At 41.8% G+C, this 26,238-nt stretch overlaps 1 protein-coding gene across 8 annotated transcripts in view; it reads right to left on the reverse strand.

Moving 5' to 3' along the window:
* dip2a (disco-interacting protein 2 homolog A) overlaps positions 1-26,238 on the reverse strand; it is an 89,475-nt gene that overhangs the window by 22,133 nt on the left and 41,104 nt on the right. For 4 of the 8 annotated variants that reach the window (XM_067603359.1, XM_067603358.1, XM_067603361.1 and 1 more), the window contains exons 2-8: positions 15,460-15,531; positions 10,022-10,141; positions 9,819-9,938; positions 6,098-6,367; positions 4,078-4,215; positions 2,863-2,904; positions 372-491 (exon numbers count right to left, since the gene is read on the reverse strand). In XM_067603359.1, coding sequence (XP_067459460.1) covers positions 372-491; positions 2,863-2,904; positions 4,078-4,215; positions 6,098-6,367; positions 9,819-9,938; positions 10,022-10,141; positions 15,460-15,531 — 882 coding nt within the window. The remainder of the gene's footprint in view (positions 1-371; positions 492-2,862; positions 2,905-4,077; positions 4,216-6,097; positions 6,368-9,818; positions 9,939-10,021; positions 10,142-15,459; positions 15,532-26,238) is intronic. The other 4 variants (XM_067603363.1, XM_067603362.1, XM_067603365.1 and 1 more) reach the window with 1 other exon arrangement.

The following is a 26,238-nucleotide window of genomic DNA, read 5'->3' on the forward strand; positions in this document are numbered from 1 at the left end:
AACCACTCCCTTAGCCCACCTGGTGGTCTCTGTTCCACAGAGAGTTAAAACAACAATCGATGATCTAAAAGTGTACCTCGACTGTTTACTTGTGAGGCGTGGTGAGGTCAGGGTGACAATTTAACGCAGCAACAAGAATTCGATAAATAACTAATACTAAAAGCTTGAAACCTCAAAAATCCGACAGGAAATCTAAAAATTCCAGTGCCCGTCACACTCGAAAGAGCAGGCGTGTTTGTGTCAAATTCAGTCTCTGATCAGTATGTTGATCACACCACAGAAAAAGGATTATTTTTTTCATTATTTATTGAATTAATAGAAGCTTAGTTTCTAAGTAAGTAAGTAATATAGTTACTTTTAGGCCAGCTTACCATCCAATAGCTCCTCAAAGTCGTCAACAAAGAACTCTCGCAACGGCGGCCGCTTTGGTCTTTTCAGAGTGTTGAGCAGCTGCTGGATTTTGGAGGAGACGCGACTGTTTACTGGAACACCTACACAATGAGATTGGAGGGGATAAAAAAAGGGTAGGGTGGAAATAAACATGGCAAGACAAAGATATGGAGTGAGATACAGACAGGTAAAGGAAGAATATGGGAGTGGAAATAGATGTAATGGAAAAGGTGGGAGGGGATACAAGTTGAGAAAGACAGATTGATTGAGAGGTTGATGAGACGATGAGGGGAGGACAGATAAAAAAAAGAAAAGAGAAAAAGGTCAGTATAACGTTCTAATGGGACGTAGAGGACAACCAACTGTCACTCACACTGTGGCAAGACAACAAAACAGCGGCCCTCAAGGTCCTCTACAGTCACCTGGAGGTCAAAAGTTAGTCTTTCAATCAGCAAACTCTAGAATCATTGATGAACCTTACAGGCTAAATAAATCAGAAAAACGAGGAGCCTCCTGCTGCCTAGCAACAAAGATGTCCCCTCTGCTGCAAGTGATTCATGAGGTGTCTCAAAAGATAGCTGTTTCACATATGCTCTGCTCCAAATTCCTAACTGTGGGAGGCAAACATAAAAGAAACCAACACCTATACCTGAGCCAAGTCAAAACATATGTAAATCAGCTGACATGTAAAATCTGATCTTTAACTTGGACTGAGCTGAACTTTGCTCAAGAAAGTTGAACCAGAATATATTCAAAAACCATCATCGCGGAGACATGGACCTTTGCAAAGACAAAAGAACATAAATAAAGGAGAGAAACAAGAGAAACAACAGACTTTGAGTGAGAGAAGAGGGGATGTGTCCAGTTAGATTTTCCTCACATTTCAAAAATGGATATTTCCAGATATAATCGGACATCATTTCCTCCCTATGAATTCAAACTTAGTTTGAGGGGGGGGCTGTGTCAGACATTCCAGACAGCCACAGGAGATGAAGGCCACAGCTGCACACAGCTTGCCTGATGTATCTTTCTATAATAAACCTGGCTCAGACAGACTCTGCCTCCTCGTGTAAAGACAGATGTACTGGGAGTGGACGTGTGGGTTTCAGCGCAGCACCTGATGGGCCAATTAGAAAGCCCCTGACACACAGGACAACATCTGAGGGGCCCTGAACCCCCACCCACTCAATAGCCTTGATCATTAATAACACAGCATGTCTGGATTTACTTGTGATGATGACTATAATTAACATATTCATGGTTTCATTACTTATCCATCCACAGTATTAAATTACTGAACCAAACTGGTTTTTATTGGTGGTGGGGTGTAACACCATGTATTTGCAATAATATGTATATACAGAAATGAACTACATTTACCATTAAACAGAGCATAACAAACATTGAGATAAAGGATCAGGCTGATTTTATTCTATATATTTCATACTGTCAAAACATCCCATGAGAAGACCAAACCCAAAAATAATCTGTATATTTCCCGACTTCTCCAGCTTGTCTGTCCCACTTGTTCCTACTGAAGATGTGAATCTTTCAGATATGTAGTTTCATTTTTTAAAGAGGCCAAGTATTTTCTTAAAACAGCTGGGTACTTTAGTTTTTATCATCCATTACTAAAATCGGGGGGAAATAGTGCATTTGTTGCCACGTATTAATAAACATTTAGTGATTTAGTAAGCATTTACGGCAGCAGGATGGTATTTGTGGGACTGCTCATGGTAACGGAGGAGCATGTTGCCCAGTGTGGCCCCACTGATGTGTTTTGATATTTTTGGATAAACTAAGGGTCTATAGCACAGAAGAAAAAACTACACCAGGCTTTGGCAACACAGGCAATACTTGTTAGTAGGATACATTCATTGCTGTTTGTTTTCATGGGAGTTTTTGACAATAAGAAAAACGGAGAATATTTCACTTAAGATCCTACTGAACGGTCTTACATTGGATGTCTTCATTTGTTTTCTTCAGCTGACACAGACTGCACCTTGACTTTGCATTGACCATCTTTAATTAGGCACTATAGGATGTTGGCCCATCCGACTATGTGTCGATATTAAAATGGCATAATCAGAAAAAAAAAAGAAATGTCACCATGCTATTTATTCACAACCTCAAATGAACAGTAGAAAGGCCTTTTCGCACTATATGCTTCAACATGATCGATTCAGGCAGCTTGTAGGTTAGACATAGCTTGAAGATGCTACGAATGCTAAAGCCTGTGCAAGATACTCAACTACACGAACACACACACACACACACACAAACACAGGAATCTAATGACTGACTTCACACTAGCTTTACATACATTTTAGATAAACACACACGCGGTTTGGACAAGTGCTAGACCTGACAGTGGAGGCGAAGGCAGAAAACACGAACAAACACACATGTGCACAAGCAGCAGAGTGCACATGTAGCATACTGCCATAGAGATGAAGGAACAGTTATAAATACCATCCATTAAATTGAGGGATCCTTCACCTCTCCACTCATTGCCTAGAGGAGAGACACATCAGGAATGAATGAACACAACCCTGCTAACTCCGTGTGTGTGAGAATGTGTGTGTGTGTGTGAATGAGTGACTGAGGAATCTACCAACAGCCTGAAGTTAAGTAAGAGAAGGCTTTTTTAAGGATGTTTTGCTGTTTTCTGTTACGTGAGGTATTTTTAATTAAATATGTGGCATGACCTGCATATAAGGTGTAGGTTTTAAACGTCTTAAACACCACCCGGCAAAACAGAAGGGAAAACAACAGTGTTGACATCTCTTAAAATTCTGTCCATGTGTTAACTCCCTTTTCCTTTATGTGTCAGCTAGGTGGGCTGCCTTTGTATTTATTAAGCAGTGAAAACCCAGACAACACTGATATTCTTAATGGCAGCGGATGAACAGCAGTAAGGTAAAGTGTTGCTCCAGTTTTCAGGCTGCTACCTTGTTAACACATTGGACAAAAATTCAAAGCAGCATTTCAGCTCTGATGTTGAATGAATGAGGATGGAAGCATGACAGGAACACATTCAAACTGTTTTTATGGATCGGTCAACCTCATTGTCATCTGTGACAACTCAGCATTCAATGAACTCATACTGTGCAAATCATATTCATTTTTCTCTAAACGGTATCTCTGGTAATGTCTGTTAAATTTATATTTTATGACAGTAAAGACACCATCCTCATGGTGCTATTGTCAATATCTGCAATGGGGTGCACACTAGACTGCACTGTTTGAATGATGAATGATGTTTGGGTTTGAAGGCTGTTCATTTTATGCACTGATTCACTAACAACACGGTGAGAACTGACACAAGACTCAGCTCTAATAATTTGGTTTGCAGCTCACGACTCTGAAACAGCGTTGTAAACAATTGTAAATGTCTGTTTATCCCGAAAACAGGTAGGTAATTTATGTGGGGTTTTTTTTATATCAGTTAATGACATACAAAACATTAAAATAGAGACAAGGTGGTTTGGGAGTTTTTCCAGGGGCAGTGGAGAGGTGCAGTGTTACCATGGCAACACAAGAGGGTCAGTCAGCAGCTTGTGCCAGTCTGACAGGCAGACTGACTAAGGAGAAGACAGAGGGACAGACAGCAGGGGAGAGAGGAAAATGGGAGGTGACTGTGTTTCTGTGTGTGTGTGTGTGTGTGCGTGCGTGCAGGAAACTCACCATCTGCAGTCTCCATGACGCTGGTGTGGTGGTTGTGGCCACGGGAGACGCCTCGCACCGAGGCCACCTGGGGCCGCTCTGCATGAAGCAAGGAGCGCTCCGACAGCCCCGTCACGTCGGGGGGAGCTGTGTGGTTATCTGTGGTGGGTGGGGTGTCGGGGGGGGTTGAAAGGTCAAACGCCAGGCCTACTCAGGGCTATCGCCACAAAATAAAAATACTACTTAATGCGTTAACAAAAAACTGACAGCTTAGGACATTGACTGAGGCTAAAAAAGCCTTTTTGTCATCTGTAAGTGACTGCAGAGTGTATTTTTTACAAGGATTTCACATTTAACCTCCGTTTTAACTATGTGCTGTGATGATGAATGAATGTTTCTATTCATCAGATACATTCCCATCGGCAAGTCAACGTGGGACAAGACACCTTTGTAATATCTGAGTCTGAGGACATTATGACAGCCTCCATTTGTACTCCCTTTGTGTGCCCAACTTTACATTGAAGTTACATAAATTAACCAATAAAAATCTTTCATCCAGATCAATTACCCTAGAGGGAAACACCAAAACACCTTGCAATGCTACATGGGCAAATCCTTTTACATTACTTAAAGGCATCTAATAAAATCAAACTTAATAACGCAAGTGTGTTAGTGCTGTTTAGGCATTCAGATGTGGTGGGACATGGGATTTAAAATGTAAATTGGTGACAAATTACGGTTGGAACCAAAACAATCGCTGTAAATCATGTGTAAATTTCCCCAAGAACTGCACCCTGGGGGATCCTCTCCCACACACCTAATAACTATAGGTTATACATGATGCACACATAACTTGTACATAGCACAAGCATATGATTTCAGAATGCCTTTGGTCATGTTTGTTTGGTCAATACCATCCCCACTACATAAAATTGCTGCTCATGTATGATGTCCTACTCATCTGAAGTGAACGACGTATACAGGATCAGAGTTTGAGGGGCCAAGGAACAGGGTTATATAGGAGATTTATTTACAGCTCCATCTATTCAGCACCAGTCACTGCTGCTACTTTATGACAGCAACCTTGAGGGGAGACTGGCTGGACAGAAATCAGACAGCTCCATCCTAATAGGATATGGTTCTGCCAGCAACACATACAGACACACATGAACACACACACACACACACATACACGGGCAAGACACCATCTCACTTTAATGCTGCTGCTTGAGAGAGACGGATGCCGATAAATCCACTGAATCTCATTAACTAGCTTGTGACACTCGCATGGCAACATGGAATGAGTAGCTTTGACGTGAAGTGGCTGTGAGCCCTTTCACATGACTGAATGACAGTGAGATGGCAGACAGAGACGGCTAATTAGAGAGACGTGAATTAAAACTGTAGCTTGTTCTCTTTGTTTTGCCTCATCAAGTGCGTCTGTGTATCTGGAGGGAGATAAGGCCTCGGCAGAAGCAGTTATGTAGGACACTGCTGTCTGTCTGCGATGTAGCTACGTATACTTGTAGAAAAACCAGTCTGAGCAACATAATACAGGTTCAGATGACAAAAAAAAACTGATTGGCTAGCAATAATAGAATGTCTAAAACTTCTGCTGAAATCAGCAAATGTAAGATAATGGAAAAATTAAAAAGATCCGTCTGCAGACTCTCTGATTCATGTATACATAGAAAGAGGAATTTAAAACCACACTTTGCAGGGGGTTCTGCAGGCCTGTTAAATACTGTATGCGAATATAATTTAAACTTCTTCCACCAGCACACAATAATTTTAAACATCTAATACTGTTTTCCTTCTTGGCATGAAACGATTATCTCATTGTGGTTTTAAAATACCTTCCTCCTACAGCTAACACCTCCACTAGACACATCTTTACATTTCTTTACAGGACTGCTATTAACTTTGAGCAAAACTCTGTCCAAACGTATTCCCCTCTGGGCTAACTGGATGAGAGTGCTGTGTCGATTGACAAGGAAAATTGGTTTGTGATAGCTCATGAGACTGAGTGTGTGTCACTGACCTAGGTGGGTGTGTGCCATAAGGTCGGCCAGTGCAGTAGCTGCGGCGTTGGCGTTGAGGGCCGCGTGGGCAGTGCTGTTGGTGGTGGTGACAGATCTCCCTCCCGGGTGGGATGAGGTGGATGACGCGGAGGATGAGGTGGACGAACCCTGGATGACACGGTTAAACCAGTGCTCAACGGCTGGGTGGCCGTGGCCCTGGTAGGGCGTGGAGGTGGCCAGACGTCCCTGCCGGCGCAGCGAGCCCTCGTCTTCCGACGCTGAGGAGGTGTCTGTGTTTGACAGGTCAAGACAGGGCAGCGTCATAACACTGGACAACAACATGGGGCTGTCTAAAGTGTCACCAGGATTAAAAATAAAAACAATGGTAGACTTCTGCAGGACTTAGATGATATGCTGATGATACATTATTCTACTTATACATACTGGAGAGAGTACATATAAGCCAGTGGGATGGTCAGATGATTTTGATGGAGATGATGATGAAGCTGTTAGGCTGAGGGAGGCTTTTAATTTTAATGTCTTATGTGGCTTCAATGGTAGACTCTATCTTTGATATTTGGCTGCCAAACCAACAAACAGGCACAGAGGCAAAAAGACCCACTGCAACTGTATGTGTACTATATATGAATAATACAGTGTGAAAGACTTTGACAACAGACAGACCAGAGTTTGTTTCATATTTGTAGACAAGGAGAGGAGTGAGAATAAATTAGGTGCTGCGGGAAAACAAGAGGTTGGACGTTATGTGTTTCTATCCACTACAGGTAGACAGAAAACTTAATATGAGGAATAGAACTAACAAAGGCAGCTTTTGAAGATAAATAACTTATGGTATAAACTTAGTTATATGTCTACAATGGGTATGGCTAGAAAACAATGTTAAATCACAGTCCTAAACATTGTTTCAAGACAAAATAGAGATAAAAATGTGAGTTTCTTTTAGTATGTCCGTGCATTTACATATTGCCTAACAGATACTGGTATCCCTGCTTGACAGCACTGCTGTAAAAATACACCCATACAGTGCTTGCATACTTAGGAAAAATACATACATAATACATAAAAAACTGAAATGTTCTAACCATATTTCATATCTAAAACTGGTGTAAAAGAAAACCTTACTGGTTGTAATATATGCTCAAGTTATTATGCCTTGGACTTAAAAACCCAGCCACTGATGATTTTACCGTCTCTCCCTTGAGGCAACTGTGAGCAGTTGGTCACAGCAAAAAATAGCCTAAAACAGGAACAACTTCAAAGCAAGGTAAAGATCATTCAAAATTAACACATTCCACTTCATCTGCCAAGCTCCCAGAAACGTTTGTTCTTTCAACAGAATCATTGAAGTTGCGCAAGACCAGGCCAGTCTGAGATTTGCATTCTGCAAAAGAGCTAAGTGCAATGAAAGAGCTGAAAGGGCTTAAGCATCACCCATTTGAGAAAGTGAACTATACTAGTTATAAACAACAATTGTTTGCAGAATCACCAAGGTAGGTCACACTTTACGCTGTTATTACAACAAAACTCAAACACACGTCTCAAAATATTACACTTAAGTCTCTGGGAATACTGTACAGAATGAAAGCCTTAATAACATGGGAAACCAAAGCAACTCCACTGAGATAATGAGAGAGAGACATTTAGAAAACAAAGATTAAGACTGTGTGTGTGTGTATGTGTGTTGTGTGTGATCAGCACATGCCTGGTGGATGTTCTGTAAACTAATAAGCCTTCTTGTGATTAATCTGCCGACTAATCGCTCACAGTATGTACTTACAAGTTAACACCACCAATTGAAATCACCATTACCTTACTCAAGCTTTCTCATGGCCTTGCAGAGACTGTCAGAGGAAGGCTGGAGGAGGTTTGATTATAACAAGCTCAAATTTAATGTCTCTACCACTAGCGGACTCATGGGGGTTATCTCGCATTTATGATTCTGTTTGTTATTCCTCTGCCTCTCTCCGATATCTCTCTCTATCTCAGTAACCTTGACACACTTGCACAGAGGGAGAGAAAAGAGAGGGCTAGAGAACAAATATTAAGTAGAAACAGAGAGGTGGAAAGAATGAAAAAGGAATTGAAAGGGAACAATAGTCACGGATAAACAAGAATAGATAGTTAAGAGTGAGTCAGAGGAAGACAGGCGGTGATTGAAGATTTGGAGGTAGGGACGTATATAAAAGTGAGAACACCTAAGAGGAGACAGTTGCTCTTGTGTATTAATATAATACTGTGTTAAAGCACTCACTCACTTTTTTCTATAGAAAAGGTAATCAATCCTCTTGGCTGAAACAACATCATCCTACTGGCTGGTACCTGACAGTAACAATGATGATACTATGAAATCTTTCATAAAGGGACATCCACTTTCAATCTGCTCTTCTTCCATGTAGTATAAATGGTACAATATTTTTATTGAATAGAAAGGAGTCTACTAATACATAAAAAATAGAGAAGAATTGGATGTCAAGCATTGATGAACTGTTTTTGCATACATGTATTTCTATCTGTTAGTCCTAATGCTTTGTGTATACCATGATGGTCGGTCTGTGCAATGACTACTGTGTTGTTTCAATAAGGCTTCTTCTATCCAGTCAGGTCACACTGGGTTGAATGACAGGTCTGAAAGTATTACTGTTGGTTCTTGAGAATCAGACATGGAATAGTCAGACATGAGGTGTTTGTGGTTGTGAGCCAGCCACTGCAAAAAAGCATGATAAGAGATTGAGAAGGTGATAGAGGAAAGTTAATTCAGGTGTTGTCCACAAAGTATCTTTAAGGCCCTTGATAAACATTTGCTGATGTAATCTCATGAAGATTGCCACTTACAAATCTTAGACAACACAACCACACCTTGAAGAAGCAGCACAGCCCCAGATTATCTCGTATGCACGATACCGTATATGATTTTGTGGATCTGTCAGTCACACGTATGCACCTTATCCCAGTAGATCACTTACAGCAGAGTGACTAAAAAAACACAAAGAGACCCCCTCCGTCTCCTGTTCAAACCCCAGTGTCTGAGCTCTTAATCCGGTTACTCGCTTCACCACTGTGTCCTGCCTCTTTACCCAAGACATGAGGCTCTAAGGCCCCCCACCAATTAACTCTTCAACACCAGTGATAAAGCCACTGCAGTCTTTGACTGGCGAGTCTTCTGTGATCAAATCTTACACGGCTATCTTACTGACTGACTGAGGATGAAATTCTTTCCTGGGGGAAATTCTTGAGAAAACAAAATTGCAGAATGTAGTAAACTGGAGCAAATTTGAATGAACTGGCCCACACAATACAAACTGTTATAAAAGCAGGCAGAAGGTCGACATTTTGAGACTATGTTAAAAATCTGATTATCGCATCCATTATGCAACACATGTGGGAAGGACTGCCTGGGAACATGTCGGTGAGAACTGAAGCCTTTATAGTCACAAAGAATAGACACATTCATCAAAATGCACATTTTTTTTCCAGTAGCAAATGCTTGGCAACATCATCTTGGATCACTGGACACAACAGAGTGTCAGCATCCTACACTCCAATGCTCATGAGAACACATGTAAACATCCCAGTGTGAGCACAGGCCTAGGCTGTGTGTACACAGATATGTACTGATGTACACAGTGTGTATGTGCTTCGGAGCTTGTCTGTACGTGCCTGCGGACACAGGATAAGCTCTGGCCTGGCTGAAGAGCAGGTTCATGGGAACAGAGGTCTCACCTGGTGGGGTGCATGCCTCAACAGAGGATTGAACTAGCACAGATCGTCTCTTGGAGGGCATGGGCATCTTCCTCTCTTTGTACTTTGCCAAAGCTGCTTGGACGGCTTCTGTGTGCAGATCTGAGGGAACATAAAAACACAGTTTAGCTACAGCATTAAAAAGGGCACCAGACATTTAAAACTCAACATAGACACATGATTACCAGATCTGAAGCGTTCATCCCTGGTGTTGGCAGCCCGAGACTTGTTGTGTTTGGAACCTGGGAGTGCAACTTGGGAGGAGGCCTGGATCCGGTTGTCAATTTGCAAAGAAGGATCTACACCTGCAGAGACAGAGGACCAGAGCAGCGAGAACACAGTCAGTATACTTTCTTTTAATGCTCAAAGTCAGAAATATTTGAAGCTTATTAAATCCTATCAATACATACAGTACACTCTTTGCAGAATGTGCCTTGGACAAAGAGCAACGCTACTGAATATTGCTCGACCAGATCAAGTATCCACAAGCTTAATGGTAATCCCTACTTAGGCTGCTTTCTTCTAATACAGTAGCTTTGAGTTGAGAAAGTATTCACTTTAATTAATCCAGCCTCTCTCACAGCTTTCCAGTTGCCTTCCAGCTTTCCAAGGGAAGCAAATGCAAATTACACAGCTGTAACAGAAAGGAGGTGATTAAGCACCATGAATGTCAAACAGACAACATCTTTTAACTAGAGCGTTTCTAAAATTATCAAACCCTCAAAGTCGTCATCCTAACACTGCTCCGCACTGCATGACGTAGGCAGTGATTCATCCTTTAGCTTATGCAGTTATCATTTCAGCTTCATTAAGAAACTCGTGGTTAGCATCAGAGGGGAAACCCAAGACTGCTGCCTGGAGGAAGGTCGCAGTTCGAGCTCCGTCAAGAGTCTTGCTACAACTGGCTTCGCTTCCTCTTCTTATGCTCTCATACTGATGTATTTGAAGGATGTATGAGCTTTTATCTCGTTGCACAAAGACTAAATCTGACCAAAAGGAACGAATGAATCAGAAGTTTGATCCAGATAAACCTCTTGACTCATTAATTATGTCAGGAAATTCTCATTACTATATAATGTTCTGCACGTTGAAGCTGTACTGCATAATGAAGGACAATATCACACACACAGTACAACAGGAAGCTATCAAAGCGCAGCATCAGTACTATAACTCAGCAATACATCTAACAGATATAGTTTCCTGACAGTGGGACAAAGAGGAGAATAAACTTAAAAAGGATGCCTCTGTAGTTCTGTAGCTCAGTTTTGATAGACTATACAAACTAGTGCCACATTTCCACTACCTCCTGCTGGTTTCTGTCTGCAGCTGAAAAATTGTCTTTTATTTTATTTAATCCAATGAAATCTGCTAACTAGGCTCATATGCTGAATATGCAGTAACAAAGACAACTGTAATTTCTCACCTGAGAACACAGCCAATTGTGTTTAATAGAACACACACAGTAGCACCAGTAGACTTAAAAAGACGTTTACTCCTGAGTATGAGCATCATTAAGATGTTTTCACTGATGTTTTGATATTGTTTTTTTTATTGTTAGATGAAGAGAAGTGATCTGGATGGCTACAAAGATAGTCATTTATACAAAGGGAGTATCAGTTTTTGGCGTTAGCAGTGATATTACAACATATTCAATGTGGTGATGGCTGAATGTGAGGGACTTATAATTAACACCACAACAGTCCAGCTCTTGAGAGACCCCTGCACATTTCATCCAGGGCTGCTCTGACTTTACTGGATACTGAGCCATGAGGAAAGCAAAAGAACTGTCAAAGGACCTGTGAAAAAAGGGAGTGCATGTGGCTGTTTCAAGATGAACAATAATGGGCTGAACGGTCAAGTTGCCAGAAAAAAGCGGTTACTGTGCCAACGCCACAAAACAGCCTGCTAACAATATGCTAAACAGCAACTACACAAGCCTCAAAACAAGTTATTTGGAGTGATGAGACCAAAATTGAACTTTACGGTCACAACTATAGACACTATGAATGGTATATATCTTACAGATTCTGCCAGGGGATGTAGACTTATGACCACAACTGTACCTCCTTATTGTTCATCTTGAAACAGCCACATCCAACTTTCAGCTGAAGTTGTATGCGGTTTTTCTTTGCAACCTGAACAATTTTTCTGGCAATTGTGGCTGAAATCTTTGTTGGACTACCTGACTGTGGCTCGATATCAACACAGCCCTTAATTTTCCACTTCTTTATCAGAGCTTGAACACTACTGATTGGCATTTTTAAATCTTTGGATATCCTTTTACTGGTTCATAAAGTTTTACTCCCTTTTCTCGTGGGTCCTTTGACAGTTCTTTGGCTTTCCTCATGGCACAGTATCCAGTAAAGTCAGAGCAGCCCTGGATGAAATGTTCAGGGGTCTCTCAAGAGCTGAGAAACTCATTGACTATTTATACACAGACACTAATTACAATCAAACAAGTCACAGGTGTGGAAACTTACCCTTCATAGCCATTTAAACCTGTGTGTGTCAACTTGTGTGCATATTATCAGGTCAAACATTCAAGGGTATATAAACTTTTGATAAGGGCCATTTTGGTGATTTCAGTTTTAATTATGATGTAAAAAGGGCAAATACAATTATGTGAAAATAAATGGCTTCACCTGACCACTATCATTAAATAAAACAAAAGTTTTCAACATCAGTCATTTTTTCCAAAATATGGCCGATATTTCACAAATTCTACCAGGGTATGTAAACTTATGAGCACAACTATAGCTGATTAAGTGGCCTGATATGAACAGAGACTTAATCAAACTAACAGTAACTTGACTGAATTAAAATTAAACAAATGAGACTGGAACTACTAGTCATATTGTGGCGTGATACAAGGTCTACAAATCCACAAATGGGTGCCAAAATTAACAGTGCAGCTAAAAGGCATCTGTGACCAGACTGTGGACAAGTTTGAGGCTGTTCTGATATTGCAATCTCTGCTGACCCGTGACCCAAGAACCACACAGAGTGTCTGCCCTTGCTAGAAAACCCATTAGAAAACAGCCTTTTTCTACAGCGCCACATTCAGCCAACTAGATCCAACACCAAGCTGGCTGGCCAGTCAGCCGGCGAGCCAGCCATCAGCCCGCCCAGCTTTTCAGTGGCAGCTTAGTGGGGATCAGTGAGCTCCACGCTGTCAGCAACTCTCAGACAGCAGCAGCACACACACTGCAGTGCTGAGCAACATTCACACGCGCTTCAACTAAATCTACAAAATAACTCCAGTTCCAAATATTACACAAGGTCCAACGCAGCCTGAGGACATTTCAGGACACATAAGGCATGGGACACACGCCACATCCTCTGAGCATGGATAGACACATCAATATGTGCGGGTCCCTTACATCATGCAGACAGCCCAGTCAGTCACACAACGGCCTTTCCCCAGCACCCAGAGGAAACAGGTCTATAGAACAAGCCAGGAAACCAGACCCCGTTGCTGGGCAGAAGACACTTCCCAGACACACCGGACTGAGCCAATCAGAGGCGTGCTCTGCAACAGCAGATGTTTTTATTGGCTCACAGCGAACTCTGATGAATTTTTAGCACCTGTCTGATGCAAAAACTTAATGGTGTGGCGGCTGATGACACACGTGCCGTGACTCGATTCCTAGAGAGCAAATAAGCTTGGCTAATGCGTCAAGACTAATGTAACAAGACTACAGCTGTGCACTAGAGTCACACACAAATTATTTTGCTTTGAATGAAATTTCACATGTACCTAATGTAAATGAATGAATAACAAATTCAGTTTGAAAGAGATTGCATTCATAAACAGCAAATGAAAAACTAGAGGTCTAAAAAAAGACCATCACTTAAGATAAAATTGGCAAACACAACCACCTGTATTCTCACTGAGGAGATACAAAAATCTGATGCTGATGAACATACATTTACATGCCATCAGTCCTGTGTTAAGTATGCTGTCTCACAGTAAGTCCACACTCATTTACTCTCAAAGCTCACAGTAAGGCTCAAACGCCAACATATAAACATAGGAAATTAATCTGCTCTCTAACAATCTGGCTTTGTACACCTACTTTATTGCAGTTGGCACATGTGCTGTGACAGTGAAATACAAGGCAGTAAAACAGCTTATGAAATTTTGTATGGAGCTCAGAAGCCTACAGTCTATTGGTCTCCTATTTCAACCCTGCAGCTGTTAAACCATAACCCAGTGATTCATCCTGCTGGATGGATGTATTAAATCCCAATACATCCATTCATCCTGCTAGAAGCATGTGCTCTATCTGAAGAATCCCACCCTGCCCAAAGCCCATCCATTTCTGCTCTAGATCTATCACTTCCCCTCCTTCGGTGTTAGGATCCAGACGGAATGGATCTAACAATGAATCACAAAATAAACACATTACTCCATGATAACAAGGAGGGAGAGGGACAGCGAAAGAAAGGCAAGGATGGAGGAGATGATCCGCCCAAGCTAAATAACAGGCCTGCTAACTCCAGTGGAAATCCTTGAGTGAGCGGCCCACACCAGACTGGTTTCCACTGAGACTTGGCGTTCTGAGAACAGGCCAAACCAAAGACTGCTACGGACCCCGGAGAGAGGACAGAGAAGCATGAAGTATACAGACAGCGACTCCTCTCTGGGATTGACCACAAACCACTTCGACCCTAGTCTGCCCGATGCGGCTGGGACTGACTGCACGACTGGGGCTAAAAATACACTGAATAGATATAGAAATGCATGTAGCTTCCTACACAGTCAAAGAAAGATAATACAAACTGCCACGGAAACATACAGCTGGAGAACTTCACACCTCCCTGTTTTCAAAGTTAATACCTCTCTTCTCAAAACACCCACTGCCTAACACAGGATGACAGGAACAAACATGCACACACTAGCAATTAAAATAAAAAAACATTCCTGAATATAATTAGTATTCTGTAAGACAAGGAAATTTACCTAAAAAATCATAACAACTTCATATCAAGAGCTTAGAATTTGCATTATGAGAGCAGCACACAAACAAACTTGACAAAATAATCCGATGGAGGATCTGTGGGTGACTTTGTGATCCAAACCTTGACCATTTAGTCCTCCATCATGTCTTCCTCCCTCTGGTTAGTATGATATATGGCTGATACAGGACTATAGCATTAATAACACAGGTGACCACAGGTAAAGTCGTGGCCCGAGGAATCAAGGACACGTCAGCATTGGACATATCTCTCGAGTAGTTTTGTCAAAATTTTCTGCAGCATCCTTCACGACAACTTTATGACCACATGATATTCCATCTTTTTAACTCTATTTCAACTTCTGCAGATGACTTCCGAACTTGTTTCAGACATGCTTTTAAATCGTTTTGTTACGTTTTGGCATTTTTTATTTCAAATTTCTTTGTCGGATTTGTAAGTTGTAATCAAACTTGTTTTAATGACAAATGGAAAATATGTAATATGTAAATAGATCTGCGACTGTAACCATAATTAATGACATTTCTTTTTCTTTTTCTGTTTGCTTCTGCAAGGACACGATGCTAACTGCTATGCTAACACACAGCTCCTGCCAAGTTAAATCCAGGTCTGGACAGTAAATTTTCTGCAGGCCTGTGTGCCTTACCTTGTATCTGTGGGATGTACGGTGCCAACAGCTTGCCTCTTTTCTTCTCATAGCCCTTCTGAGTGATGTCCCCTGTACAGAGACAGAGACAGAGAAATACAGAGGAATAGACAGACAGAGAGAGAGAAAAGGGGGGGGGGGGCAGAGGGATGAGTCATTAGATTAGCTGTGCCCTGGTGTGTGTGTGTGTGTGTGTGTTTGCGTGCGCACAAGTGCCTCAGGATCACACTGCCAGGCTGGTTACACTGGCACCACGGGGCACCAGAGGAGGGTTGTGGTAGCAGATGACCAGCCCTCACCCACTGGATGTCTCTCTTACAACACACATATGTATACATATATATATAGGAAGTGACATTGCAATTGTTCACCCACACCAGTATAAAAAGCACACTTGATCGATATGATAGCGTGGAGAATTTCCATTGAATACTTGGATGACAACATCGGCTGAGCGAGGGGCATTTAAAAGATCATTTGTCTGGTGCGTCTGGAACATTTTTCCTCCCAGCGTTTTTACCAGAAATAAAAATACTGCTGATGTCAGCATAAACTGAATCCGCCTCAGTTGTCTCCCCACACATAATTAAAAAAGCGGTCTGTTAAATAAGGTCTTGCTGCATTTTAATTTAATAGCCTTGTTTGAAAGGAATATCACTGCACAGGCTTGGAATCTAACTTAAGGAAGAGAAAGAAGTAAGAGAGACAGAGGGACAAGGATGCAGACAGATGGACAAAGAGAGAGGGTGAAGGTACGGGGCTAAGTAGTATTATGGCTCTGAAGATGCAGGAGGACATATAGCTTAACTCTTGGGAAGGTATAGACTAGACTGAGGATGGATTACTGTATGTCAGTTGCTCAAATGGTGATGAAAACTGACAAAGGCACAACCATAATAAAACAAAAAAACATGACCCCAGCACTTCCTCTGTATTGGCTGCTAGTATTTCTGGTAATCAAAGCCAATAAGGTCATACTGTTAGGTCCATATCATAACAATTTGACAATAAAACAAGTCAATAAGTCTACAGCTATGCTAGCAGCTCTGTGAGGTTGTACTTGAGCTAAATGCTCTAGCATGAGGATGTTTAGCAGGTATAATGTTGATCATGTTCACCATGTTGGTTTAGCTTGTTAGCATGCAAACATTTGCTAATTAGCACTTAACACAAAGTATAGCTGAGGCTGATGGGAATTTTATTAATTTTGCAGGTATTTGGTCATAAATCGAAGTACTGGACTGGAATAATTGAGATATTTAAATAAGAAACTAAAAAGTCTTCACTCTGAAAGTATTTCACTCTGAACCACAAATGTCAACCTCTAAGTAGAGCGAGAAAAAAAGTCAAGGGTTCACCAAAGTCAGCGGGATCCTGAATATGTGCACAAATTTTCATTGCAATCCATCCGATAGTTTCAAGATATTTCAGTCTGGACCACAGTGGTGGACTGACAGACAGAGGCATGACACTAACGTGGCTAAAAAATCAGCAAAATGTGTTTTGAATCTAATTTATATGCAGGCTACACATAGTTTCATCATCATCATCGTCGTCATGTGACACAAGTAGTCTTATCTACATCACAATTTGGCAGAGCATTTCTGATGTTCATCCCCTTTCTAATCTGATCCTGGTAGCTGCAGTTTATCATTTTGAAGAACCCAGAAATACTTAACACAAACCAGCAAAACACAATATCTTTGCAGTGTGACATAAAAGCGAATTAAAACTGATCTCTTCACTAAATGACATTGTCACAAAAAATGTCAAAAATGAAACTCATCCATATCCACACGGGACTTGTTTAAAAGACAGAGAAGTAGGTCACTGAATTTAGAGTGTTTTGGCTGCTTGTGGTTTGTGGAGATGTGTGTTTCTGCATATCAGACACTGTTGTGGGCCAGGATGAGGCTGATGGGGTTGGAGCTCGATCTTTTGCAGACAAAAGACACATTGATTCACTCGGAGAGGGCTGACTGACAACACCTCTAACGCAAACCATGACAATGTACACAATACAGTTTATGACCTCTCTAACAAGCTCTATCCCACTCTAACACTCCTAAAAAAAAAAAGGCAAACAAAGCTGTGGAAGAAGTGAAGCCTTTTGGAAAATATGCAAGTCAAACAGCCGGTTGCAAGGAGCGTCAAAGTCAAACAGCCACTTGACTTGACAAATTCATTGTTTTGGCAGGAAGCAAGAAACGCTCTCAAACGTCGACGTGAGATCTGGTTGGTAAGACTTTCCGTTGGATGTCAAGACTTGAGGTCAATAAATAGGGATCACACTGTGTCTTTTATGTTAATCTCCACAGGCTCTCAGCAGGGGTCATTAGGGTGTGGGTCAAGTAAAAAAGCAATAAGTTCAATAGAGCTGTCTGAATAGAACAAATTGATCAATTCATCCCCCTTTGTGATCACATTTCTTTATCCTACCTTGGGGAACACTTTACTTGCTTCCCATTGAAGCGATTAACCTTTAACGATTCACAAAAGGTTTACTGGCCACACAAAATCTTTTTGATAATTTTAAAGTTAATTAAGTTAAATTGGTTAAATACTGATGATGTATTTTTCCTAAATTTTATACACAAAAAAATTACATAATTATCTGCTCTTTCAGCGCTCTTGAACACAACAGTGTAGCAGTGTGAAGGCAGGTGTTGTTGGTCACACTGCTTGCCGCGCTGCCTGCTGGTCCTGAGTCACCAGTGACAGTTGAATGCCTGCACTGTTAAATGTCCAGGAGAGCTGGAGGCTAGCAACAATACAGCGCTGTCCACAGTCCAGGCCGGCTGACCTGACACTGACTCTTTCTGGTGATAAGTGTCTCTGTTTGTGTGTGTGTGTACACATCAGTATATGTCTGCGTGCATGCCAGCGTGTCTGAGTGTGTGCACCACAGCAGCCAACCAGCCTGACAACCACACAATAGAAGGCTATTCTCTGCGGCGGCTCCAAATTCTGGCTAGTGCTTCAGTGGCCAAGCAGCCCCAAGCACACACTGATCCATCAAGTTATGTCTCAGTGAAGCTAATCTTTTGATCTGAGAACAAACAGCTTAGTCATTAAATATGGAGGAATGGACTAAACCATTCAATGGTAAACAATGACTCTTACCAAGAGTCTCAAAGCAAAATAAAAAAAGTCTGAGGCACCAAAGCATCACAATATATACTTGCACATATGTGTGCATGCATGTGTGTGTCTGCATTTTTATGTAGGCCTATTTGTAGAAACACACTCCATTTCCCATTTCTGTTTGAGCTTTGAGTGCCTCCATAAGTGAAAAATGGGAGGTTTCAAAGGTCAATATGTGGCCTGCTGTCTGGGGAATAAGGGGCGGGGGTGAAGGGGGGGGGGAGCGGGATGCAGGAAAAAACAGAAATGGAAGGATAGCTTGAGTGAGGCTTAACACCTATGCCAAATTACATCATCACAAGGGACAAGTATAGCTTACAGTGTGTCTACAGCAGAGAGGGAAAACCTTTATTTGACCTGCTTCACTCCCCTGTATTGACTACAGGCTTTACAATGTAATTGAGCTATGATAAAAAAAAAAAGAAAGGTAAATCTCTGAACAAGCACATGGGAGGAGAAGTGGCCGGGGGGGGGGGGGGGGGGTGGAAACACAAGAAGGAGAGACAGAGAGAAAGAGGAGGAATTTCTCATGTCATGATGGTTTGAGACTCATCATCAGGGGCTCAGCTGGAAGAAGTTTTTCCTCTACTCAGCCCCCACATCCACCTTCACCGAGACCACGCTCCTTTGTTCCCTTCATCCCTCCACTCTAACCTCTTCACCTTCATCTCAACCCTTTGAGGGCTCACACCGTCTGCACATACTGAGCCTTTCAGTCATCTCCTGACCTCTAAAGACTTTTCACTTTTTAATTCCCTGCAGCTTTTCTTGCCGAGGGGAGACAAATAAAAAAAGAAAGAGAGGGATATCATGTCCACATTTTTTGGGGGGTATAAATGCTAGACTTGTGATACTAGTTTTCATTCCTCTAAAGTAACAAGATGTAATTTCCCAGAGACCAAAGGCATTTTTGTTCTGGCACATCATCCAAGGTTGTTACCGTAAACATTCCTCTCACCCGGCCCTGAATCCAATTTTCAAAATAGGGATGGTCAATCTTGTGACACTCTAAACAGTGACAGCAAGAGAGCCGCTGTCCTTTTCTTTGTCTTATTGACTATAATTGACTGATGGCTATTGAGTATAATTGACTGATTGCTACTGAGTAGAGCTGGATCCTCCAATGAAAATTACCTTGCATCTTCCTAGACGGAGCTCTTCAATCAGGAGGAAAATACTGAAACACGGCACATTCTTCTACAAGCCAGCGCAAACATGTAACGGATAGATAACGAAGCTTTGAATGAAGACGGTGAGACTGGCTTTACTCAGGGTGTGACGTTTACCTTAATAAGACTAGTAAAAATAAATTGGCAGCGAGACAAGATCACACACATTTTCTCTCATCTTTTAGATGCAGAAAGATGAGACAGGGATGTCAAGTCTTGCTCTCAAGTATCTCCCTGGCCTGGGTATCACACACACACACACGCACATACACAAACACACACACACACACACACACACACACACACACACAAGCAGCAGAAACAGTAGCGGCGAGGGCTTGACAATTACACAGCAATAGTCTCAATGTTTAAAGCCCTGCATCTGTGTTTTCCTCTCCTGCTGGCTGCCCATTAAAAACAGATCCCACGCCGAGTGTGTGTTTGTGCAAGCAGTGTGTTTGAATATGTGTGTGTGTGTGTGTGTGTGTGTGTGTGTGTGTGTGTGTGTGTGTGTGTGTGTGTGGAGCGGTGAAGCCAGATTGTCTATGTGCCTGCCTGGCTATGAGTCTCTCACAATAACCAACACTAGTGCTGGGAGATCATTTAATATCATAACATATAGTCTCTAATATACAACTTTATTGTTTCACACTCTCATATTGAAATATCATGGTTCACGGTTGTCATTAATCAACTGACAAGTAAAATTGTACATAAATCTGATCTGTGGGCTGAAACAATTTGAAGAATATGAAGAAAAAAATGCTTGAATATCTTCAGGTCTTTCAGTGTTGGTTGGAATTAATTGATTATGAAAACGATGGTTATTAGACATTAATAACCACACTAATAATTAGACGATGCTGTCATACCAGTTTTGTCCATATTGCCCTTGGATAACGGTGAAAAATCATTTACCCTGAAATAAAACTAGTCATGTCTGTGCCACACTGCTACTCTCCTCTCCTCCTAAGTGACAGACAACCAGAGATGTAGCCCCACCCACCCTTAATGTCAGTTCCTGTGCCAGGCTGACCCACAATGTGCCAACACTGCTGCCGAGCCAGCGACCAAGCAGTCTGCTCTTCAGCCACAGAAAACCACAGCTTAATATTTAAACAGGGCAGCATTTGCTCTTTTGGCTTGTGTGTTGATTCCAACAAAAGCAGATGTGTCCAGCTGTCATTTAGCAATAGCTGTCCCGCATACAAATGTTGGTTTTACACATTCGGATTAAGCTTTATTGTAGACTGGTGCAGAAATGTTTTAATTTTTCCAGTGCATACTTGCAGTGGAACCAGGAGTGACCCATTATAAGTGTGCATGGTCGGCTCTCTGCGTTATTCCTCTCATTCTCAACGTCCAGTGCAGATAAGATGTGATATACATGTGCTATTCACAACTTTACCTGATGCACAAAACAAACCTGTTACTGTTGAGAAAAATGAGCAGGGATATAAATAAGTACAGAGGCAAAAAGAGAGAGAGAGATGGAGAAAGAGCAGCTCCACACCACAGACTCAACCACATGTCTAGCTTATTATGCTGTCTACATGACAAAAAAACACTGAGCAAGCAGCATAAAAAGTATATTAACAGTATAGTGTGCAATGACCACAACAGACCTCTTTTCAATTGTTTTAACAGACACAGACAGAATCACTCACATGCAGAAGCCAGAGGAGCAGGCAGAGCAGCGATGATGCGTCTCCATCACACAGAGAGAGAGAGAGGGATGCTCGGACGGATGGAGGGAGGGACAGCAGAAGAAGAGGCCAGCGGCAGAATAAACAGGCAGTCGGGTCAGCAGAGGCTAACCAGCTAACAGGCTAACAGGCAAACTCTAGAAGTCCTCCTGCTGTCATAAGTCAGGCCCTTCAACATCCTTTGTTTCCTCTCATGGTGAGAGCAAGAGAGTGAACGAACCCCATCTCACTTCCCATCCCTTCCCATCACTCCCCTCCCTCTCTCAAACGCAGCGCACCCGACTCCCCCCCCTCTTCAATCGACTGCCCCTGCCACCCCCTCCCCTCACTCTCTCTCTCTCTCTCTCACTCTTTCCATCCTTCTATCCCTCCCTCCCTCCCTCCCTCCCTCTCTCTCCTCCCAGCTAAGGTCTCCACACAAAGCCGAGCTAGGCTCCAGGATTAGGGTGTCAAAGCAGACCCCTGCCCCCCACCTTCCCACGTACCAATCTCACACACACACACACACACACACACACACACTGTACAAAACTATGAAGAGACTTCGTTAGCCTGTTACAACACGTTTATGCAGGTCAAGTTACAGAATATGCAAGTCTTGTTTCACTGTCAAGAGGAAGTTTCTACTGTATCCTGCCAGAAAACATACCCATACTCTTTTACCCTCTAGAGGCTGTATTGCTACAGTAATTTACATCTTCACATTGCTTTGTGAAAAATGTGGCGTATATTTTAGAGTGAGGGAGAAGCTACGTTTGGATAAGATTAGGCTTATCGCGATGAGGAGACCTTTGATGTGGAGGAAAACACTGCCCTGTGTTTAGAGTGGTTGGAGATAGAGTACTATAGCAGTCCCAGCTGGCTTATCACCCCTAAGTAAGTGTGTGTGTGTGTGTGTGTGTGTGTGTGCATTCGCATTTCATTTCAGAAATTAGAGACCTATTCACCCTATGGCAGTAAATTTCAATGAATAGCTGCATATAATTGGGCTCAATAATTGCTTGCTAGCACACATTAATGGACCTGTGCAAACACTCCGTCAAACACCCACGTACAATAGATCATCTCCTCTGTGTCTCTTTTAATACTTTAATTTTTATTGTTTTCAGCTCTGGACACAACAGCATGAGCACACATACAATATAATACTACAAAAATAGTTGTTTAGGTCAACTCAGACATGTGTATACGTTCCCTTTTCCAGTTATTCTCTATCCTGTCAGTTAAGTTACTTGTTTGGCATCATGTTTCATATAAGTAATCCACTTTTCCCAATTCTGAATGGTTCTTTAACTTTTAGCAGGTAGGTCAACTTTGATTGAACAGATATCCTGGACAATATGGAACCATTGCTCTTTCCCTGGACGATCAGCTTTACAACAATTTCTAGTTATAGTTTTTTGTTGGCTGTAAGCAACATTTTTGCCAGATATCTATCTCGTCTTTGTACTGCCTCCTCAGTGTTCCCTAGGTGCACCACAGCACATTGTTTTGGAAGGGCATATCCCATAATCAGTTCTCCTGTTTCTATACACTGAGACGAACGACATGTCACCTTGGACCAGTGAGTCAGTCACCCTCTACATGTTGGTTAAAGCCTGTACATGATCACAAGCTATTCACATGTTAAACAGCATATGACCTAAGTGAAAAAAGAAACCCCTGTACAGTGTAATAAGTGCTACATTATGAACCTTATAATTAGAGCTGAGAGGATTAATCGATTAACTGATCGGTGGCTCGACAAGAAATGAATCGACAACTGCAATTTTGATCATTGATGTGATATGAGGATTTGATGGTTTTCTTTGTCATATTTGATAGTAAATTTATTTGAGTTTTGAACTATTGGCTGTATAAAACTAGCGATTTAAATACGTGATCTTGGGCTCAGCAAAATGTCAGTTTTTTCAAACATTTTATAGACAAAATCAACTCATTAAGAAAATAATATTACTCAAAACTGTAAATAATTGTTGCATCCTATTTTATAATGATCAATCTTTGATTCAGCTGGAAGAAATGTATGAATAATATGTCTTGCCTAATGTTCAAGTCTGTAGTTTGTTGTTGTATTGGACTGGTATACAGCATTATAATGATGTTCTTCTATATTGTCCCTGGACATCTCCAAATGACACAAAGATTTAAATTCAAGTTTCACAAAGGTTTACAGCTTATAAAATTGTATCACATTCTTCGATGGTTTCCATTCTTTTGATCACTTCGTGTATGTATTCAAACAGTCTGCAATACTTTTCTCAAACATGGCTTGTTTTGTTAGAGAGTAGACGGCATGGCATTTGCCCTAGACTTGTTTCTATCGTGGTTTGACTACAGGCCAAATTACTCTAAGTCACATACTGAATGTCTCTCAGATGAACAAAGCAGTACAGTACTGTACTTTTCAATCCAGCCAAGAGATATCGTGTAACCTCAAGGCTATAACTAACATGTGACTACAGATTTATTCCTTTGTACAGCTTGAGTCATACTGAATGACATGAATGCATAGTGTAGGATCATTTATGTGACACACATCCTACTGGAAGGTTAAAGACAGTCAGGGACGGGAGGAAAATGGTAAGTGTTGCAGAAAAGAGGGGTTGATTGAAGATGACAAGGAGCTTGACACTAAGAGCCAGCTGGAGAAACGGAGGGGGGCGGGGCCAACGGGAGGAGGCTTTAGGAAGAATTTAGAGACAGAAGGGGGTGGGAGAGGAGAGCAAAGAGAGAAGAGAGAAAAAAGGAAGGAATAAAGGAGGATATGATTAAAAGGTAATGACTTCCTTTTCCTTTCACCAGACACACAGACACATGCTAACACACACACACACACACACACACACACACGGACATCCCTGAGCCTAAAGCGCTGGGGCGTCTCTCAGTCTCCATCCATCAGCGGTTCAAATCGCACTGTCGCATCGCTTTTAATTAAGTAGTGCCAACGAATTAGGAGACTGAACGAACCCTCCATTACCACTTTGCTAATACATAACCTCCTCATCACATATGCACACTCACACATACACACACATAGCCCAAAATCCGCCTCCATCCCCCAGGCTCTATATGGCTGGTGAGCAGACAGACAGCGTGAATAATAAGACATTAGATGCAGCGCTGCCTTACACAGAGGGCCCTGCAGCTGTGCACTGATTTGGGGAGCAGACGAGAGGGGGGCCATAATTAACAGTCACAAATAAACACTGATACTGTATGCACATACATCAAAGGAACACACACATACACACACACACACGTGTGTGATGCTTGCACCAGTTTTCACAAAGACGCAGATGCAGATCAACTCAAGAGCAAATACTGAAGCACTTAAATAAGGGATCGAGCCAGTGCACACACATGAACAGTCGCACATAAACACACAAACCTCACACACTGGTCTCTGGTTGTGTGAGATGTGAAAGTATGCGTGATTGAACTGGTGTGTGTGTGTGTCTGTCTTTGTGAGGGCCAAGACCTCGACCGAGAGTGATGACATTTTTGGAAGATAAGGAGAAATTGGCCAGTTCTCACTTTTTCAAAGGGCTGTTCAAGGGTAAAGTTTGACTTTAGGTTTAAGTTAAGTTTAGGATAAAGTTTGGGCCTGAGCATGATGGTTAAGGTTAGGATAACGGTCAAGAGACTGTAGTGTGTCAATGAGGGTCCTCACAGATATCTAAATACAAATATGTGTGAGTGTAAGTGTGCGAGAGTGTGAGAGCGTTGGATCTGGCTACAGTCCAAACGTATTCATCTCAGTTCCATTCAGACACATGATACGCTGGCTGGACTGAGCTGCACAGTAACTGTGCGATGTGCTGCTATTCTGGCTCTCAGCCAGAGTTTCATGACGTGTAAACATGCATCTCACCTACACAGATGGCAGCAGCAACCGTCATATCCAACATCACGCAGTGCAACTGCACATATGGCTCACTAACACCACCCTGAACAATGACAATGAAGAGCTAGTGCAGGAAACAATAAATCTAATCTGTAATCCTGTTGACCTCATCATATATATATATATATATATATATATATATATGCACATCACACACACATATATATATTATACACATAGATATATATACATCACATATATATCCTTTACTATCTAAACCTGCTGGAAAGAAGTTCCAGAGCTCAGAAGAGGACTGGACAAAATAAACTAATAATAAATGATGAAGTAAAATAAACAAATTTGAACCATAACTTATATTATTATGGTTACATCACTAGGCTATTTATAAAATGAACATAAAGATAAATGGCAAGAGTCTAGAAATGCAAGAACTGTGTAGTAGAAAATTATTATTTCACACCAGAGTCTCTCATTATCTGTAAGTGCTTTCATGTTCCCTGTGTGTGTCTCTATGTGTGTGATTTGTAGAGCGAGACATCTGTGTGACAGGCGTGACCGGTGTGGGAGCCTCAGAGTAAAGAGTCTGCCATGAAACATGAGAATCTGTCTGCAACCAACAAACACCACTCTGTCTCTACTCCAGCTATACTGATGGACTAACTACTATATTTACATGTTTAGCTCAGGAGTGCCAACCTTACTGTACTCGCTAACGTTGCCCTGCCGGTTCATTTCTTTAATGGCATGCCTATAAATCAGCTCTGCTTGTGGTGACGGCTACTGGATCTCCCTTGAGCCACAGAATACCATGTGTGTTACTGTCAATTGGCCAATGCCTCTGACTTGATGACTTACTTAGAGAGTAAACAGCGTTGCACAAAAAAGAAGA

Source organism: Thunnus thynnus, chromosome 11 (genome assembly GCF_963924715.1).
Source record: "Thunnus thynnus chromosome 11, fThuThy2.1, whole genome shotgun sequence".
NCBI classification, from domain to species: Eukaryota; Metazoa; Chordata; class Actinopteri; order Scombriformes; family Scombridae; genus Thunnus; species Thunnus thynnus.